Here is a 20431-nt window from a genome sequence, read left to right on the forward strand (position 1 = left end):
GTTCCTTCTCCTTCTTGCCAGTCATTATCCCATAACTTATTCCAGGAGCCACTTGCCAGTAAGCCAGTGTTCTGCCATCACTAGACTGTGAGTTCCTGAGTGCATGCACTGTGTCTCACGCATCCTTTACTCATCCTATGCCCATACTGCCTGCCTGGCACTTTGAAGGCTACCAGCAGGTGTTTGCTGAGCAAGTGATTCTTCAGGACCTGGGACTGTTCTGAAAGCTACAACTAATAGCTTGACTCAGAGAGAGGAGACATGCTGCCTCGGCCCTATTCTGGGGCATGGGTTGCTAACTTTTCAGTTTGTATGAGCATTCATTGGCAGCTGCTGCTTTTATCTCTTGCTTGCTTCCTCTGCTGTTCACGAAGTTGCTGTTAGGGGACTCAGCCAAATATCATTCCAGCTCTCTATGTGCAGTGTGGGAAGGATGTCTAGAGCTGGCTTCACTGAAGAGCTGGAGGCTGCTCCTGAATTCAGAGGAGGGATAATAAACAGGATACACCAATTCATTGTCTATCTCTGCCACCTATAAGCTATGATTTGGGGACAGTTTGCTCCTACCAACCAATCACAGGCTTAGGAGACACAGTAGGGCCTAGAGGCCACAATGAGATGTATTCTAAGACTTTGGAAATACAGTTCACTATAAGAGTTAAATTACCAAAATCCATACACAGTGGATGTGATTAGCCACCTGTGGAAGTATGCCAGGAAATCATTTTAAATGTGTGAGTCAAAGGCTTGGGAATGAATACATAATGTCCAGTGAAGATGAACTAGGAGAAATCTCAGGGAAGCAGGAGGGACAGTGCAGAGAACCCAACCAGTGGAAGCACACTGTTTGAAGAATGCAAACACTGGTACACCCACTCAGGTACTCTCCCGGACAGAAGTTATCTGGGACCCTGAATGATGAGAGAGCACCAAAGCTTTTTCACCAGAGAGGAATTTCTGAAACTCCACTCCCGCCCTCCATTCTGAGACAGTGTCCTGAGCAGGCCAAAGTGAACCACCAGCACTCTTATCTTACTTCCTGGCAAGACTATACTTTTCTCCAGTGCTCTGAAAGTTTTTTAATTGGCCAAAGGCACTATGGCTCATTTACTCCATCTTCTATTGTAAGAAGATCCCTCCTCCACACAGACATTTTAATCCTTTCAAGGATTCACAAGGCAGGTCCTCATAGCCCACTGTGAGCCTTAGACCACCCTCTGAAGAATGCCATCCCAGATGCAGGCCAAGCTCTAGAGGAATTTTTCAGCAGAAGGATGCCATCCCTTTCTTGGCAATCTGTTCAACTCTGCCCCCATGTATACTGTGCCCACTGTGTGCCAGTGGTGCAAAACACCTCCAGCCCCTTCTCATGAAAGATGCCACCAAGGCAGGAAGTAACTTTGGAAACGGGGGGGAATCAGCTTGAGGGACTGGCCGGTCTGCAGAGGCTGCGTTTTCACTTGGGAAAAGCATTGAGCAGGAAGGCCAGACGTGTGTTGAAGAAGGGGCCTGGAGGTTTCTGGATAATTGCATGCACACCACTGAGAGTGGAAGGGGAACTATTAGGAAACAACAGGGCTGCCAGAAGGTCTTTCTCCACAAAAAAACCTTCAGAATACTTTACAACTGCAGCAGCTTCCTCTGCTTTGCTCACAACCAAGAGCTCTGGTCCCCTCTGTGATGTGGAGAATGGAGGTCTTAAGATGCCAGACTCAATTCATGATCAGACCCTTCATGAGGAGTTTGAGAGGACTGCTGTGTGAAGGCTCTTTGACCCCCAAAGTTCTCTGTTCTGGAGACAATACCTGAAATTATCCAATTATCAGGAAGTCATATCTGGACTAGAAAATCAGGACCTTGAGCTGGAAAATAATGATGAAGGCAGGGAAATGGGTTTGGTCCTAAGTCAGGGACACTGCTTAGGGGAAATATCAAAGGGTAGAGCTATACAAGAACATCCTGATGTAATGACAAGGGTCCCCTAATTCATAGGTAAGAACAAATCACTAGCAGGGAGAGACGCACAGAGCAGAAAAGTAGCTGAACCCAAGAGAAAGATACACCTTTTCCATAGTTTTTCCTACCCTGTTGTGGCCACAGCTATCATATTTTAAAGAAGAAACCATGCCCATCATCCACTGGTCGTGGCCACTCAAGAGTGATTTTTAACCCCACGTCTCTTACCCTTTCCTTATGGAGAATAACTGAACATAATAAACTGTATTCTTTGCTTGCAAACTTCTTCTGTTCATTTGAATGTTAGACTTTTCAGCCAAAAATATTTGCCCTAAAGCTATTTAGTAAACATCTTTGTTGAAGACCCACAAAACACTGCTGACAGTGTCAGCAAGCTTTCAAAGACAATGCCCATTCACTACTAATACATACTCATGTATGCAAACTTCCTCAGACTTGCCTTCAGAAAGATGCAATTTATGATAGTACAGGGCAGCAGAAGGTCCAAAAACAAACAAGCATGTGCATACAAAACAAAACAAAAACAAGTAATTAATTAATTCTGTGAGTCATCCTAATCAGATGATCTCCCAGATACTTTCAGCGTCTGACAATGCTGAGCGTGGCATTGAGACGAGTGTGGAGGGGAGTAGCATCACGCCTCTATTTCCAGGGGAGTTACTGGTTGCTGCGTGTGTGGTATCCTGACTGCCCGTCCTCATTCTGGCACTGGCACTTACCTTCCGAAGGGCAAGGACAGTCTGCTCATTTGTACCGCCGTCAGCTCAGGGACAATGATCACGCCTGTTGATGAAGGTGGCCCAGGTGATTACAGCAGCATACCATAGACATAATAGCAGCCATAAGAAACACAACCTCAGTTTTCCCACTTATAAAATGGGGCTGTGCATAATCTCAACCTACTTTACTAGAAGGATGACAGAATATTAAAAAAAAAAAAAAAAAAAAAAAGCCTAGCTAGATAGTCTATGGAAAGGTATGGTACAAAGCATCACAACTGCTATAATATGGTAGAAGCTTAACTCCAGAACCCTAAAAGGTTTCACACGGAAGTCCATGCAAGAGTTTCATTTAAACCTCATTGAAGTGTTCCTTGATTATTATGTGTAAAAAGAATCTTAATTTTTTTTTTAATTTAAACTCTTAGCATTCCTAGAGCACGGTCTAAAACGTAGTATTAAAATGAGGCTCTTGTTCAATCATAGCAGCTATCACCTAATTCCTCAGGTGTTTTGCTTCTTTGTTCTCCCCTTCCTTCTGGAGCCCTGTAACCCCTCAGTTTATTTGGTGTGTGTGTGTGTGTGTGTGTGTGTGTGTGTGTGTGTAGGCCTGCGTGCCTTGCTGGAGCCAGGGGGCTCAGGTATCAGGAAGATTGCAGAAGCTATGTCTCGATTGCCAAGTAAAGCTTTGATTTCTTTTGTTCCTACTGCTGGAGCCTCCTTGGCTGATTAAGTCGGAGGCTTCTCCCAGGTTTTGTTGGCCCATGAATGGAGCCTCTTCAGTGCTCACTGGAGTGCAATATCATTGATACTTCCTCTCCCAGCCTGGCTAGGCTGATGGATTAATCCTGCTGTGTACTTGGAGGGCTCACTGGCAGAAATGCAAGGTAAGGTGGAAAAAGAGGGCTGGGATTGGAAGGGACCACAGAGACCTTCTTCCTAGCATCAAACCCCCTAATTTTGCTTAACTGAGGCCCAGTGTGGAGCAGTTAGGGCCTGGCCCAAGCCTAGCAGCAGCAGGTCAGGTGAGCCTTAACTTCCGGGGCCATCTACTCTTCCCACCACAGACACTTCTGAGAGGGCTCTGCGGCTCTCGCTGTGGAACAGTAACCCCACATCTAGACACATCTTTCCCCAGCCAACAGCCAGGTGAAGGAACTGGTTACTAAGATCATGAATCTTTATTAGGAGAAAGAAAGGGGTTCAGAGTACTTCCTAGTAAGAGTCAGAAAGCTGCCTTGTTTGCTAGTGATTTACCTGTGATTTTTATTTTCCTGCCATCTCCCTCAGTCTCACACACATGCCCCAAACCCTTGGGACTATACATCAACTATTCCCAGCCCAAAAAAAGACTCTGGCTCCTGACAAATCTCCTCATTAGAGACAACACTTCATAGCATTTATTACTTTCTGATATCATGTTACACATTTATTTGTTTGACTGTCTCCTGTGACTGTTTTGTTCAGTGATGTACCCCTCTCCAGCGCCAATAATGTTGTCTACATCATAGTAAGCGCTCGAAAAAATCATTTTGTAGTATGAATGAATGAATCAATGAAAATTACATCCCCAGGCACCAGCACTGAAGAAGAAAAACGGATGGGGAGGGAAAGGACATGCATCTTCTTTCTTCTTGGCTTGTAGTCCCTCCCCACCCTTCCCATCCCCAACTCCAATCACTGTCTCCTGCCTCCCTCTCCTTCTCCTCCTCAAAATAATGTGGTTCCTCATCTTCACAACAGAATAAAAATAGCTGATAGCCATTTAAAAGTAACACCTTTCAAGGTCATTTAGAAAAACTCTAAGACTTAAGCCAAAAGGATGCATCCTTAGTGGTAGAATTATAGATATTGGCCAATAGGTGGGAAAGGGGTAAGACGTAATGGACCTTCGTGAGGCTCCTTATAACCCAGCACACTCACAGCCTGCCATGCTTCTAGCCAGTGAAATGAAATTCCAGAAAATCTTTAACACTGAACATGGAATAGTAGCCAGAGTGCAACCAAATCTCATCAGCAAATTCACTCTGTTGGAAAGAATCTGAGAAAAGTAGGGCATTTGTATGGTGACGTCTCTGCGTAAATTAGCAAAACTTTTAAAAATGTAATTTGGTAATACAGAGTGAGAGTGAGAACAAAAAATATTTAAACCATTTGATGCAGACATCTTACTTGTGAATTTATTTTAGGAACATAATCAAAAATAAGAGATAGGTGTCTGGGTAGCTCAGTCGGTTGAGCGTCCCACTTTGGCTTCGGTCATGATCTCACCGTCAGTGAGTTCGACCCCGCGCTGGGCTCTATGCTGACAGCTCAGAGCTTGGAGCCTGCTTCGGATTCTACGTTTCCCTCTCTCTGCCCTTCACCTGCTCACACTCTGTCTGCCTGTCTCTCTTTCTCTAAAATAAATAAAACATTAAAATTTTTTTAAAAAAGAGAAAAGCTTTATGCACAAAACGTACATTGTCAAATTATTTCCAGTAGTTAAAATTTGGAAGCAAAACAAAAACAAAAACAAAAACCCTAAGTGATGAATAACAATGAGGAAGAAACCATAATGTAAATTACACCACAGTAACAGATCTGACTTAACACTGCATCTGAGCAATGTACTACTCATAAGAACTTGGGTATATTATGTAACATCTCTAAGGTCCAGTCTCCTTGTCTGTAAAATTCCTTCTTTGTATTAACAATACCTAGTTCATTGAGCCCTGAGGATTAAAGGAGATCATTGTTGTCAATTACTTCTATTATTATTATTTCAATAGGTGGCATTATATCTTCATGGAAAGAATCAGTGGACCTGAATCTCCCAACACTGTAGTTAAATAAATATTACAGGAAAACACACTGAGGCCCCAGGTCCCCTTACGAGTACACATCTTCTTATTAGTATGGGTTTGGGATTTGATTCCAAACAGGCAGGACTTGAAGGTATCTTTGCCCAGGGGTTGCCTCACATTTTTACCCCCAATTAACCAAAAATAACTTGGCTTTGGAGAATAGGGCAGATAATCCCTTTTCTTTCAACTGTTCTGCCTGGGTACATTCTGTGGAGGGATAACTGGGCAGAATGGAAAGGACAGAGGTGAAAGGGTCTAATTAATGAGATAGCTTCTTCTAAGGCTTTTCAGCTGAACTTGCATTTAACCATGGAGCCACTCACAAAGCTTTGACCTGCTCCCCTCCTCTCAACCCCCGACTTCGTTCTCAAATCTGATGTTATTGCTGGGTTGTGTAGATCTGGAACCCCTCAAAGAGCAGGGGATGCTTAATTGAGGAAGCCCTGAGAGCCATCATTAATGAGCACTCTGGTCTTGGACCTTGAAAAAAAAAAAAAAAACCAATGCATTGACTCAATTTGCACAGCTTTATCCTTCTTCCCACCCCTTCTTGCCCCTTTATTTACCTACCGCAGATTGGCTCCAAATCTGGGATTTTCCTCTTTTTAGCTGTTCATGGGATGGTAATTAGATCTTCTTGGCTCTTTGTCTATTTGTCTTATTGTTGAAGTGTGTGTGTGTGTGTGTGTGTGTGTGTGTGTGCGTGCACATGTGTGTGTGTGTGTGTGTGTGTGTGTGTGTGTGTGTGTGTTGGTGAATATGTGTACTGTGAAGTTCCTAGGGCTGCCCTGGTGGTTGTGAATTTACACCCAGGGACAAGTAGGGGTACACAGTTCTTGGATATAGCTTGTGTATCTGGAGTTTAAGTATCTGTTCACATTTGTATATCAGAGTATTAGGACATATTTGTATCAACTTTTATGTCAGCCAAAGAGAACAGCCTGCCAAGAGAAGCATATGTTTCCTACTTAAGGATTTCTAGAATGATATAACTCTCCAAATGAATGAGACAGGAGGCGATGCTATGCAAGGATCGCAATTATACACCCTAAGCTTTCCAGATTATTTAAGAAAGCCGGCAGGGCCACATGTAATTTTCATGGGCCCCAGGTACTTTTGCCTACATGTGCCCCTTCTTCCATATGAAATTATCACAAGTTACCCTTTATAACCCCATTAGTATACATTATGTTCATTTTTTTCTTGTGGTTTTAAAATACATTAAAACATTTTCACAGATTTCACATTTCACAGGGTTGCGGGTTCCTGGCTCTGGGCCTGCCCTACCTAGGGGGTGTTGGCATGAGTCTGGGACATGGCTAAAGGAGGGACTGCAGCAAAGGGGACCCAAGGTCCTTCCCACAAAAGCTCCATTGCTGTCGCCTCCCATAAAAATATCTGAGGGGTGGGGCTCCTGGTGGCTCAGTCAGTTAAGCTTCTGACTCTTGGTTTCTCCTCAGGTCATGATCTCATGGTTTATAAGTTTGAGCCCTGCATAGGGCTCTGTGCTGATGACATAGAGCCTGCTTGGAAGTCTCTCTCTCTCACTCTCTCTGCCCCTCCCCTGCTGGTACTCACACTGTGTCTCTCAAAATAAATAAATAAACTTAAAAAATATATCCAAGGGATTAAGGATTTCTCATACAAAAGATATGACTGACAATTTTCGTTACCAGCAGGAAGTAAGATATTGTAGTGGCTCTTGCATTCAGTCAGACTTGGAAGTGAATTCCAGTTCCACCACTTACTAGCTCTGTGAACTTGGGCAATCATTTATCCCCTCTGGGCCTCAGTGTCCCCATTTTAGTATATGGAAAATAATACTGCCCTCACAGCATTGTGAGCATTTAAGGAAGTGACGGAGGTAAGATGCCCCAGCCCGGAGCCTGGCACTCTGAGTAAGCAGGCACCACGTAACGGCTGTTGTAATTTCTCAGTTCTCTTGGGGGGAATTTAGTTACTTGGCTTCAAGTGAAATTAAATCATGGGATGGACACGTATGCAGGTGAGTGATAGTCTGGTGTTCTTAGTGGGAAAACTCACTTGATGCTTGAGACATCCTGATACCCAATAAACAGTATCCCCAGGCTGGTTCGCAACTTTTCTGGCTGAACCTTGTACCATCCTTTAGCTCCAGAGAGCAAGCTTCTTGCTATAGCTCAAGACAACTGCTTTAGACGCTCCAGCCTTCCCTGGGACCTTGAAAAATCACAGCCTACCATCAAGAGTCCATCTTTCACACTCTTCTTTTTCTCACTACTTCCCGCTCCCAGGGTAAGGCTTTCCACTCTAGCTCTATGCCCTCCCCAAATCTAAGTTTCTTGTTTCTCCCAATATTTCATGTTTCCACTTCATCCCTACATGTCTCCACATATCCTTTTCTTGCCTTTCTACTTCTCCTGTGCCAGCCAGGTGCTACACATGCCATGTCTCATTTAATCTTCCAGATAAAGCTGCAAGGTAGTCATGGTAATCTTCATTTTTACAGATGAGGAGACTGAACCTTAGAGCAGTTAGGCAACTCCCCCAAATCAGCCTGATGGGATTTGAATCTATAGCCTTCTGGTGCCAAAGGCCTAGTATGTTTTGTTTTGTTTTTTTCATGAATTAAGTCCACAATCTCTCATATGCCATTTTTTGCATCTAAAAAAAAGAGCTCTAAACATCATAAATTGTTTTTTTCTTAAAACTCTTCTGGTTAAGAAAAAAAAAAAAACCTGGGATGGACTGCTGTGAGGCTGGTTATAATATTCATTTATGTCAGTTGGTGTGATCAACAATAGCACTGCTTTTTCTGCTAACCATGTTATCACTTACCGTTTAAAGGAGAAGCAGTAAGCCCCAGACCAGAGTATTCCCCTACCAGCCTGAGTGGCGCAGGGCCCCTTGTGTCCCAGCAGTGACCCTGTGGAGTAAGTGAAGACAAGAGTGTTGGAACTCTGAACCATAATCCTGCAGCTAAGCCAAAGCAATATTCCATGTGGGCTGATACTAGATTTCCCATCCAGGTCCCAGCAGAGCTGAGGCAAATGGCTAAGCAGCTCTTCCCAATAAGCAAACTTGGGCCATAGCATAGCAAAATAAATCTCCCAACTTGGCTATCCAGGGGAGAAGATTGAATCCTGCTGCTTGCAAAGGGGCCCACGGGACAGCTCATGCAAAAGGCAAGGGCAAAACAGCCAGTTGAGCGTCCTTTGTTTAGGAGAACAAGATGTTCAAATTACATGAGACGGCACATGCGTGAATGCCTAGTTGAGCAGCCCTCAGTAAACAATTCCTACCTTGCCCTTTAAAGCACAGGGATACATGGGTATACTGGGTGTTCAAAGTGGAGCTGTTTGGGCAAAAGAGGACACACAGAAGAGATACCAGCTCTGAGGACTTGAGCCTAGGACCTGAGATACTTGGTCCCCGGAACTTCCCTCTGCAGTAAGTGGTGTCCTTCATCTCTTGATAAGAGGGAGCTGGAACTCAACCAAAAATATAGTCTCTCCAAGGTCTCTAAGATTGGGAAACCTGACACGGATGTGACATGGGAAGAAGCGGATAGGTGTCAATGTGGAGACTGCTGGTGGAAACCTACTGCCAAACTGTCATCTGTGAGGCCCAAGAAGGGCTGGTCTTCCTTAGGGAGCTGTCAGAAGTGAATCCCTGTGAGGCTGCTATAGATGGACATGCACTAATGACCCTTTCAGACAGTGGCTGTAAGCCAGCACGTCTGCAGAAGCTCATCCAGTGGAGAGAAAAATAAGTGGGGAGTGAGCATTTAGCCATAAAAGCTCTCAGAGCAACTCCCAACTTCATCTCACACTTCTCCAGCCTTATTCAAGAAATGGCTGAGGAGAGACCTTTGGCTTCTCCCTGTTGGAGTGATGTCATTTCTGTGAATTGACTTCACCTTGATGAAGATGAAGATATATCCCTCATCAGAACAGGGAAGATAACAGTTTTCAGGCTGGAACAGAACTTAACCTATCACACTCTTGGGCTTTGCAAAAGTATACTGAGTACCCTATCTCTTATTTCTGGGCATTGTCTCATGTGAGGGTGGGAGGAGACTGGGAGAGGTGGTTCGTATGAAAGAAGACAACATTGAGTGTGGTTCCTTGGTTATTCATTAGGTTCTCTGGTCACTGAGATGAAAAGGTACAAAGAATAGCCCATTTCCAGCATCTTGGCATTTAGATGCCATCAGGGGCAATTGCTAATGATAAGTATTCACAGTTGGAGAATTATAGCTTTGGAAAGAGCCCTGGACATCATCAAATACTACTCACATTAAGGAACGAGAACACAGATGCCAAGAGAGGCTAAGGAACATTCTTAAATGATGGAAGAAATACAGATTAAGAATTCACATGGTTCACCTATGGTGTCTCGGCATGGTCCAGGCATTGGTGCCACTAACTACATCTATGCCCTGCTGATAAAAGGGAAGAGAATCCACACATACAAACTTCTCTTTTCTCATATGTAAAATGAGGAAGCTGGATAATGCCAAGTGTTGGCAGAGACGTGGGCACGGAATACCTTCATACGCTGCTGGGGGAATGTGGACAATGCAGCCATTTTGGAGAGCAATCTAGAACTACTGAGTCAAATTAACATTTAGAAACTTAGGAGCCAGCGATTTTACTCCTAGAGGTATTGTTCCATGTGAAACACTTACAATATTCCATAGGGGACATACACAGGAAGTTTATTCCAGTGCTGTCTGTGGTGTCAGGGAGTTGGGGCCAACCTGGCAGTCTTTGGGGGAGCATTGATAAAGTATGACAGAGGCCCACACTGGAGTGCCAGGCTGCAACTAGAAGTGTCGGTTGACAGGAGTACATGACAAAATGCATGCTCTTAAACTGACACCCTGGCAGGGGGAGGGGAGGGAGGAAATAGGATGCGATATATACCACGTCTCTCTCAAATCTAACTACCATTTATTGTACTTTGCACCAATATTTTATGCTTTGACTAAGAGAGTACAATCTCTGCCAATTAAGCTGTGAGAGACCATTGATTGCAAGGTGCATCCTGGTGTCAGAGATTAAAATGTGGAAAAACATGTTGTTTTAGAATCCATTTATGTAAATAAAAACACGTGCACAGGTTAATCTCTTTTGCGAAAATATCTTGTTTTAAGTTTTATTTATTTTGAGAGAGGAGACAGAGGCAGAGAGAGAGCAAGTGGGGGAAGAACAGAAAGAGAGAGAGAGACAGAGAGACAGGATCCTGAGCAGGCTCCCCACTGTCAACGCAGAACAAGATATGAGGCTTGAACCCATGAACCGTGAGATCATGACCTCAGCCTAAACTAAGAGTTGGACCCAAGCACCCCTGCAAAAATATCTTCAAAAACATATTGAACATGTTGCCTACGGGCTGTGGCAGTGACATGCGAGCAGCTCTGGGGATAGAGGGAATCAACAAATGAACGGGGGAGCTTGGCACAGACTACAGATGATAAAGTGGTTAACTCAGAGCAGCTGTGGATAACAAAGTGTGAATGTGTGTACTAACATCAGCTTCAGGGGGTTGTGGTGAGAATCCCTGATAGGCACAGGCACAGGCACAGGGCACAGCCTGTCACAGGAGCACAGGGCTCACGAGTCACTTCCACTCGCCCTTCATCTTTGTGTTTACAGATGCTGCCCAGGATAGGAGTTGAAGGGAAAGGTTCAATGTCCTGAGTGTCATTTACTTCCTTAAAGTCCAAGTACGGTAAGCTTGGGTTTGCTCCAGGACACTGTCAATAAACGTGGAAAACAGCAAGCCGTCTTGCTGCTGTAATACTGGAAGTCTATTTGATTATTTGTTTATAAAGAGATATAAATGATAAGGGCAATGATGATAATGAATAAAAACCAGTGTTTCAGCAATGCTTAATTTCCAGAAATTCTTTGGATGGTTTCCCAATTTCTCTGGAAGAACAGTACAGAATCAAAGCAATAAGCAAATAATATACAAAGCCTCTGCTGGGGGCTGCTGGGAAACAGGTTAACTTCCCAGAAAGTCTCACACACTCGTGTATTAGGAACATGCTCAACCTGAAACATGAAGCATTTTCTAGAAGGAGCATTAAGGAAAGGAAGTACAATGCTTAAGATGCCCTGGGAAGTAAGAGAGAGGCCTAGGGAGGCTCAATGAAAACGATACAAACTGTGGCTGCCAGAAATGTCTTCCCCTGAGATTCCGAAGAGGAGAATAAATTCTCTGAGTGAATCCATTAGATCACTTATGAATATGCTGAAGAACTATCTACCCCCTCCCCACAAATGAGGAAACGCTCCTAGATTTGAGGTAAAAAAAAAAATGTATCTTGGTCTTTAAAAATTAGACAGTGGCAAAGTAAACATTTTAGTAAAACTGGACAAGGGGAGCCACTCAGCAAGCTTGCTGAGAGACTGGAGACGGTCTCTGCGACCCTGCTGGCCACAGTGAGAAGGGCCATTTTCTCACAGCAAAGGGCACTGCTCCAGATTTTGCGCTAATGGAGGTTGAACAATAAAGGTTTGCCACTCGCAGTGGTAAACATTAAGAGATAGGAGGGGAGGGTGGCTGGGAGCTGGGTGTCTGCCCCCTTACAAGAGGACAGGGACTGGAGAAAGAAGCTATAGAATCTCCAGGTTTCTGGGTGTCTTCTTTCTTCCCCTTCCTTTCCCTATCTCTTCAATTTTAGCTCTTCCTACCCTTTGTTGAAGAGGCTCCACTGCACAGAGTGTCCATCTTTACCTTAGGGAGCAAAGCCTTCAGGGTTACAGCCTGCAGGGTTACTGTGTAAGGAGACTCTAGAGTCCCTCTGAGTTCATGTGTGTGTGTGTGTGTGTGTGTGTGTTTTAATGCTTACTAATTTTTGAAGGAGAGTGTGTGAGCAGGAGAGGGCAGAGAGGGAGACAGAATCTGAAGCAGGCTCCAGACTCTGAGCTGTCAGCACAGAGCCCGACGCAGGGTTCAAACTCACAACTGTCAGATCACGACCTGAGCCAAGATCATGACCTGTGTCAAAATCCGACACTTAACTGACTGAGCTACCCAGGCGTCCCGGTTCATGTGTTTTTTGATTTAATATCTTGTGCACAGTAGATAACAATCTTTCTCTCCATCTCCTATATTCACAAAGTCTTGTTGGAAAAGTCAGGAAAAACTGTTTCCCTTAAATTTCTAGACCAAAAACATTGGGTGCAAGTTAACAACCAGGATTTAAATCCAAATAATGACCATTTCTTCGGTTTTGCGTTGTTTCCCCCAACTCTGAGGCCAGGAATAGCTGGTCCTAAGTGGGCAGTCCAGCCAGCGACAACTCTGCTTTTCAGGGAGAATATTCGGGGGGGGGGGGGGCTGAAAGGAGGGGCAAATCCAAGTAATTCAGGACTTACTCATTCACCCTCAATTTTCTAGACTTGGAGAATTTTGACGCTGGGAAGGGTCTCATGCATCATCTGGTCTCCAGCTCCCAAATTGTGGAGATGGGGATACTCAAAGGTAAAAATGTGACTCAAAAAGCTTTTCTCCAATGACTTTAAAAGCTTAAAAGGAATCATACATAACTTCCAACAAACTCTCCAACTGATTATGCACCAAGCAATTCAGTTGTTAGCACTGATAGCACAAGAAGATTTCGGGCTCTGGTTGGCTGATGATGACATCATTGCAAGAATATAGGAATGGGCACCTTAGTGGTGACAAAACTGGGAACCAAGGGTCAAGATTAAATTTTGTTTGGTAGGTTTGGTAACGGAGATTCTCAGTGAGTATGACAAGTTATTACAGAAGGACTGGGTTGGGGGAGCTTTTCAGAAACTGCAAAGGGCAATGAACTTTCTGCCTCTCAATTCAAGGAAAGCCTCTGAATGAATGAAGCTTTTAATGCTTGTTTAGTTCAAGATTAGGGTTGAATAAGTAACATTTTACTTTTTCACATTTTTATTCTGCTCAGGATAGGATGCTGGAGAAGGAACTTGAAACAATATAACCTGCTTTCCCAGTTTTTCTTGGAGACCCGCATTTGACCCAAACCTTAGGGCAGAATGCAGAAATGGATCGACTGCATTCTCTCTTGTTTTTTTAGGAACAGAGTAGACACCAGCCCCCACACCTGAAATCCTATTTGTTTAAGCAGTCTGTTACTGAGGTATTAAATGGTAGCTTAAGATTTAGCAGTTTCCTTCACCAATACTAAACAAGCTACTAAACTAAGAGCCACATGAAATCCTTAACCACGCAATCTCACGAGACGGAAGTGTCCACAGAAAACAATACTGTCGAACACTAAGAAGTTTTCTATGTGCATCTAGGAATGTGTGGGGAATGTGTGGGGAAGTAGGTTCTCAGTGGACACAGAAGTTGGAAAAGAAGGAGAATCTACTGCTAGATTTTGTCTTTCTCCTTTGTCCCATCTGAAAAACTATTTCTGCTCATTTGAATGCCCTTGACTGTCAGGGAAAAGAAGGTGTGCCATAAGAGCACTTCAAGACTAGCAGAACTCAAAATCAGGTAATACTGCCATCAGTTTCCTAGAATTTCTCTGATGCTTGATAATCTGGTGGCTGGGATCATGTGAGGAGGTTCACTAGGGAAGTGATTCTCTTCCTCAGGACATTCAAGCATGAAAAGTTTTCACAGCTCCTAGAGAAATGTTCAAGAGGAATCTGAGCCCTTCCTACTTGGCTGCCTCATTTCTGAGATCTGACCATTGTTGGTCTGACTTAGACTTCAAGAGAATGTGAAAATCCAAGAAAGACTTGATAAAGGCTTTTTAAGGTAATTGTTTTGTCCTTATGTTCTGAGAAGGAGCAAAGAGATGGGAAGAGGACCTGCCATTAAGTACATTGGAAGGGAAGTGCTCGTCATAACGGTTTGCTTCTCCAAGGCGAGAGCTTATGTTTTCTATTTATTTGATGGAGATATGACAAAATTCACCATTTTAATGTGTACAATTCAGCAGGTTTCAGTATGTACACAAGGTTGTACAACTCTCACCACTATTCCAATTCCAGAACATGCCATTGCCGCTAGAAAGAAACCCTGTAGACTTTGGCATCTTACAGGCTTGCTTGTATGTAGGTCTGCCTTAACTACACAACATTACTCCTTCACTCAACAAACACTTGTTGACCCCTTACCTAGCTCTGGGCACGGGATAACGTAAGCCCACCTTTTGTCACAGAGGCTCCACAGCACAAAGTGTCAAACTTTACCTTAGGGAGCAAAAGTCTTCAGGGTTACAATAGAGTGCACAGGCGTGAGAGCATGGCAGGTAGGGGTGGGTCATCCGCCAGCGACTTGTCAATCACAGTCAGGAACTGTGGTTGACAGCTAGGATGCAGAGGAGTTCTATGTTCTGCAGAAAGCTCTACTCTGCTGCTTAGGTCCTTCAAATACCCACAGGCTCATGGCTTTTGGGAGTCATCACCTCCCAAAAGGAGGTCTGGTCGCCAAACCAACCCCACACATTTCCAGACTCCTACCCCTCACATCCACATTTCCCATTCAGTCTATGTCCAGCAGCAAAACCTGTTTCCATCTTTAGCAATTTCCATTTTCTTTTCTTTCACTTAGTTTTCTTTTGCATGTCTTTTGTCGGTTTTTGCCCCCAGAAACCTCTTTTGATTGTATCATCTTTTTTCTTTCACGTTTCCTTTTTCCTAGCCTTTCCCCTCACACTCCACATACCCAGCAGGCTTGGGCCGGTGAGTTACCATGGAGGGGACTGTTCAGAGCTAAGAAAGAAAGTAGGTCTCTTCTCCATACACACTGACATTTAAGAACATAAGAACTCGACTCGGTGGCCTCTCCCTTCCTGCAATGCTGTTATTTGTAATTATAGTAATATAAAATAACAGCACTTACTGTGAACTGGACACTGTACTAAACTCTTTACAGGCGTTACCTTATTTAATCCACACAGCAATCCAATAAGGTAGGTGCTGCTATTATCCCCAGTTTACGGAGGGGAACCCCCAGCCTTAGAGTAGTTAAATCACTTGTTTAATATCATAAGCTAGTAAATAACGGAAAGTCACCCACAGCCAGCTCTGTTTGACTGCAGAGCCTGGGTTGTGACTTTACAATGCCTGACTTACTTTCTGGGCTTCTATCTTTCCTCCGACCCACCTCCCACTGGAGCTGGCTCCCTCTCTTTCTGAAGTGAACTTTGCAGGAGACTTGGCCTCTCTCCAGCTTCAGCAGGCTGGAGGATCCTTGGCCTGAGCTTAGCTCTGAGCTCCATGGAGCATTATAACTGCTGGTACTGGGGTAATAAAATCTTAACGGTCTCCAGAAAAGACGGCCGTAAATTCTTCTGAAGTCCCACTTTGGGTGTAAAGGTTCACGCCTCCCTTCCCCCTCCTCCTCTTCTTCCTCCACCCCCACCTCCATGAACTCTCCCGGGTTTCATGAAAGGGGCCATGCATTAAAACAAGGCACAGAAATCCCAGCAGTCTCCAGCTGCAGCCAGGGTTGTGTTTTGTCTAAAGAATGTTCTTTTAAAAAAAAAAGTTTGGAATTAACTTTGTTCAGGATCATAGACACATAGTTTATGCTTTGGGGAGCAGTACAGAGAGAAAAGAAGAGGCAGAGGAAAATGGCCAAGAAGGATAAGAGAAAGGAAACAAGAATAACCCTGAGCATGTAAGGATGCCCAGAAAAAAATCTTTGTGAAAACAACACTCGAGGGCTTCTGGGATTGTTCCTCTCTTGATTATTTTTAATATTGTTACCTGGGCCCTGACAAGCCAGCTGTGGTCTTTCTGAAAAATTCATTAGGCTGTTTGGAGCTCAGCTGGGAAATAAGTATCAGAGGAAGCCTGAGAGGGACTCAGAGCTCATTTCTTCCTTCAGGGGGCAAAGTGAGCAGATTCAGAGCACCTGGGGGGACGAAGGAGCTGATGTAGGAAGAGTAACAAAAGGGCCCCTTTTAGAGTTCCCTTGCCTTCACCTAATAACTGACACACTCACATTTAGAGAAAGTTTGAAAGTTGGACAATGACCTGAGAAAGTCACCACTGGGACAGATATCTTGGGAGCCATGTGACCTAAGTCCCAGCCGTCAAACATCACAACAAGGTTGCTTTGACTTCTCTCCCCCAGGGAAGAGGCAGTCCCAAGTGGGGGCATGGAGGGCCGAGCTCAGACTGAGAATGTATGTGCATGTCAAGGATGGGTGAACCCAGGGGGCCCTGGCTCTTGATAAACACCACAAAAAGGTTTTATGTGTCCTGTGTGATAAAACCCAAATGTACTTGTCCAAATCCTGCTTCCCTCTTACTTTCTAAACCCTAGTGCATTTCACAGGAAATGAAATCTGTGTTTGTCAGATTCCTATACCCCTACCTCATTGAAAGGAGGGTAGGTTGAAGTTGGCTTCTGTACCAGACACTCTCAGATTTGTTTCTTTAATTAACTTCTAATTCTTTTCTGATCAAGATCAGAATACAGAGGCAAGGCCAGCAGCAGCTAGGTCTGTCCTTTGTTAGCCAGCTGGCCAAGGACATGATTGCTGCTGAAGAGTGTGTGTGTGTGTGTGTGTGTGTCGGTGGGTATGCACATGCACATGTGCGTGTGCATGTAAAGGAGGGGGTTGAGAGTGGATAATTTGCATTACCACTGTTTGCTGAACCCCACATCTCAAATTTGAGTCAAGTATTTAAAGAAACTTTGGGAGTTGTTTTCTTCTTTTTGTTTCTTCAGATGTCACTTTAGGAGGAATGCGCAAAATTCTTCCATTTCTCCTGTATTTCTTTCAAGTCTCCTTGAGGGCAGGGATTTCCTCTTCTGCATTTCTCTCTAACAGAGTAGCTGGCACCTGGTATTTGCTCAATTCTTGTTTGTGGAAAGGAGTAGAAATCTTTAAGGGAGCATTTCAGCCACTCTCTTGAGCTCCTCCTTGTGTGTCCTTTTCCTTCTGTGGCCCTCTTGTAGATCTGAATATGTTGTTTCTCTCCGAAGCCCCCAGACTTTGCTTTCTCTCTGCTTGTATTTTTAATACTTAAAAAAGTGCCTTTATATAGATGACTTCCAAATCCCTCTGCTCTCACCGCTCCAAACCACCATCCCCATTGCCTATTTCTGGCTCTCTGGGAACCTTATTTTGGGAGAAGGAGAGCACTAGGGAGAAGACACCCTTCTGGCATCTCAAAGCAGCTGAGTGCTCTTCTGTGAACCTTTTCCTGGCAGCGCCTCCCTCTTTGCACAAGCCTAGAGTCTTAGACATCTCTGCTGCTCTCACCTGGCGCCCCAGTGGGGTGGTGCAATCTGCTGGCATCCCAGAGTGAGATGGGGCTGGAGGTCCTGGGCCCTGGAGCCTGGGGAGGGGTGGGGGTGTGGGGGAGAGAAGGCAGTCTGTGCTTGTGAGGTCTGAGATGCTGTCCCTGCTCCAGGCCTCAGGGCTCCTGGTGAGATTCTCATCCTTTGGTTAGACACTCTGACTGCAGTCCCTCTAAATTGCCTTTCCTCCCAAACTCACAATAGTGTGAAATATCTTTGTCTCAGTTTCCTCTATAGACAAGGAAGTCCTATTTCTTCCTTTACCACAAAAGTAAGACCCTAAAAAGCTTGACCCTAAAAAAACTTCTGTTTGCTAGGCCTCCAGCCTGCCTACCCACCCTGTGGTTCTCCAATTTAAGCATGGTTCAGAATCACCTGGAAGGCTTATTAAGACACGGGGTGCTGAGTCCTACACTCCGAGTTTCTGTTCAGTAGTTCTTCAGTGGGTCCTGCGATTTTGACTTTCTAACAAGTTCCCAGGAGATGCTGATGCCACTGGGGAGACCCCATCATTCCACCAGGCCCACTGACACTCTTCAGAAGCCACTCAGCCAGTTTCCCTCAGTCACAGTAAGTGCTACCAATTACTGAGCTTGCTTTCTGCTTAGCTTTTTAGATGCTTTTATGTCCTTTAGCCCTCACAACAACCCTCTGAGGTAGCTACTGTTGATATTCCCATTTTAAAGAAGTAACTGAAGCACAGAGAGGTTACACATCTTGCCTAATGTAAGTGGTGAAGCCGAGTTTCAGAGCTGAGCAGTATTGACTGAAGCTTGTGTATTTAATCACTCTGCCATACTGCTTTAATGGTCTTAGGATATTTTTTCCTAATGGATGTCTTCTACCTTAGAAACATGGGGCTTTGCAAACAAGGTGCTCTTTCATTCTGAATCTCCCCTCCCCAAATTTCTCTTTACTGCTGGCTAAGTACAGCAGGAGAAAGCACACATTTAATCTCCATTAAGACCTTCAGACTTTTGGGAGAGGAAGTCTGACTTGGGAAAGAAGGCTGAAATTTTTAAAGAAAGGCAGTTTTATTGCCTTCAATAACACATGGTAATACAAATGAATGACTAAAGGAGGATTTCCAAGAATTCCTCTTAGCCTTTTAAAATAAATAAATATGGCTCATTTGCATACAAACAACTGTGTTAAAGACCAGGGGCTTATTATTTGAGTTCTGTTTAAAATGGCTTAAGAATTTTGCCACTGATTTTTTTAGAGGTTCAACCTGAATTAACAATCCATGTTTTGGAACATGCAACCTTTAAGATCATGTCCTCAAATAATTCCTTTCCTTTTGCTTCTAGATTTGGGTTTTGGTGTCTCAGGAAATCTCTCTGGCAAAATCCACAAACAGGCAACTATTAGGTCAAGGCAAAATATGATGCATAACAGGCAGGCTAGGCTTTGATTTTAAATCAAGACAGTTCAAACATCTTGGTGCTTTGCCTCAGTTGGGGTTCCTACACTTACTGAGAGTTTGTGTAAGTTATATATATATTTTTTCAGTGATTCTATTGTACAATATGTCTAGAGGAGAGCAGAGAATCTGCAACATGTATAATTTCAAATACTACTTTGTTCTTTTTTCTTATCAGTGTTTCTTTCTCCTGCCTATGCAATTCTAATGCACCAGACTTTGAGAAACACTGTCAGGGTGTGGCCGGAAGCCAGGACTGGGGAGTTCTAGACACTTTGGTGGTTCCAATGCTAACTTCACATTGGACTCACCTGCAGCTCTGCTAAAAAACACCAATTCCTGGAGCTCTCCTCGAGCCAAAGGAAGCGGAAGTTTTAGAAGTGGACCCGGACAGTGGCATTAACAAAAAGCAAAATAAAAAAGTCCCTGGGTGAATCTAACGTGGGGGCTGGCATTGAAATCCACTAAATCTGATTTGGAGCAACACAACTAGTGGTATATTCAGCTGAGGGTAAAAAGTGGAAAAGTAGAAGACAGGATATGCTGAATGTATGGGTGTGTGTCTTTTCCAAACTAGAATGAATTCCTGTGATCGACGACCCCAACTTAGGAAACAAGGTGTTGCCCAGTTAAGAAGCTTCTGTCAATCCTTCCTCCACCATGATTCATCCCATCCCTACCCTGAGCATGGTGCAGGGCCATCAAGGGAGCTCATTGGCCTAAGGTGCCTTGGGCAGGGACCTCATGCTCACTCCTGCTGGGCCCTGCAGACACTCCCCTGTGTCCTGGGCTGCTCTCTGCTGCTCAGATCTGGCGGCCACACAAACCACTCGGTGGTTTCTGAATGATATCCCTTCAGCTGCAGCCCAGGGACTCTGGCTGGCTTTTCTGTTTGTTTTCTTTTTTCTTTCTTATTTAAGAAGCTCAAGAGAACTTAAAAGCAGACCCTTGAAAGCTAAGCATTTCTAATCACATAAAGGTGTCTCTGCAGGGCCTGGGCTGAAGAGGGTTTGTTTGGGGGCTTTCATCTTTCTGTGTATCCCCTTCCTTCTTCAAACACTCTGCGCTCTTATCCACCCAGCTTCTTTGCTGGACGCCCACCCCCATCATCTCCGTGTTTGGGGCCCAGAGGGTAAAGGAGGGGAGGGGGTGGTCGAGGGCCTGAGGGGGAAGGGAGGAAGCAGTCGGCCCCCATGCTGGGTCCAAGG

At 44.4% G+C, this 20431-nt stretch overlaps 1 protein-coding gene across 1 annotated transcript in view; it reads right to left on the reverse strand.

Moving 5' to 3' along the window:
* The window catches only part of GTPBP8 (GTP binding protein 8), a 148253-nt gene that overhangs the window by 30504 nt on the left and 97318 nt on the right, over positions 1-20431 (reverse strand). Inside the window, exons 6-7 of the mRNA XM_086675429.1 lie at positions 8360-8447; positions 2697-2760 (exon numbers count right to left, since the gene is read on the reverse strand). Of these exons, the coding sequence (XP_086531555.1) occupies positions 8402-8447 (46 nt within the window). The 3' untranslated portion in view covers positions 2697-2760; positions 8360-8401. The remainder of the gene's footprint in view (positions 1-2696; positions 2761-8359; positions 8448-20431) is intronic.

This window comes from Puma concolor, chromosome C2 (assembly GCF_028749965.1).
Source record: "Puma concolor isolate L17-30 chromosome C2, mPumCon1.1.hap2, whole genome shotgun sequence".
Classification (NCBI taxonomy): domain Eukaryota; kingdom Metazoa; phylum Chordata; class Mammalia; order Carnivora; family Felidae; genus Puma; species Puma concolor.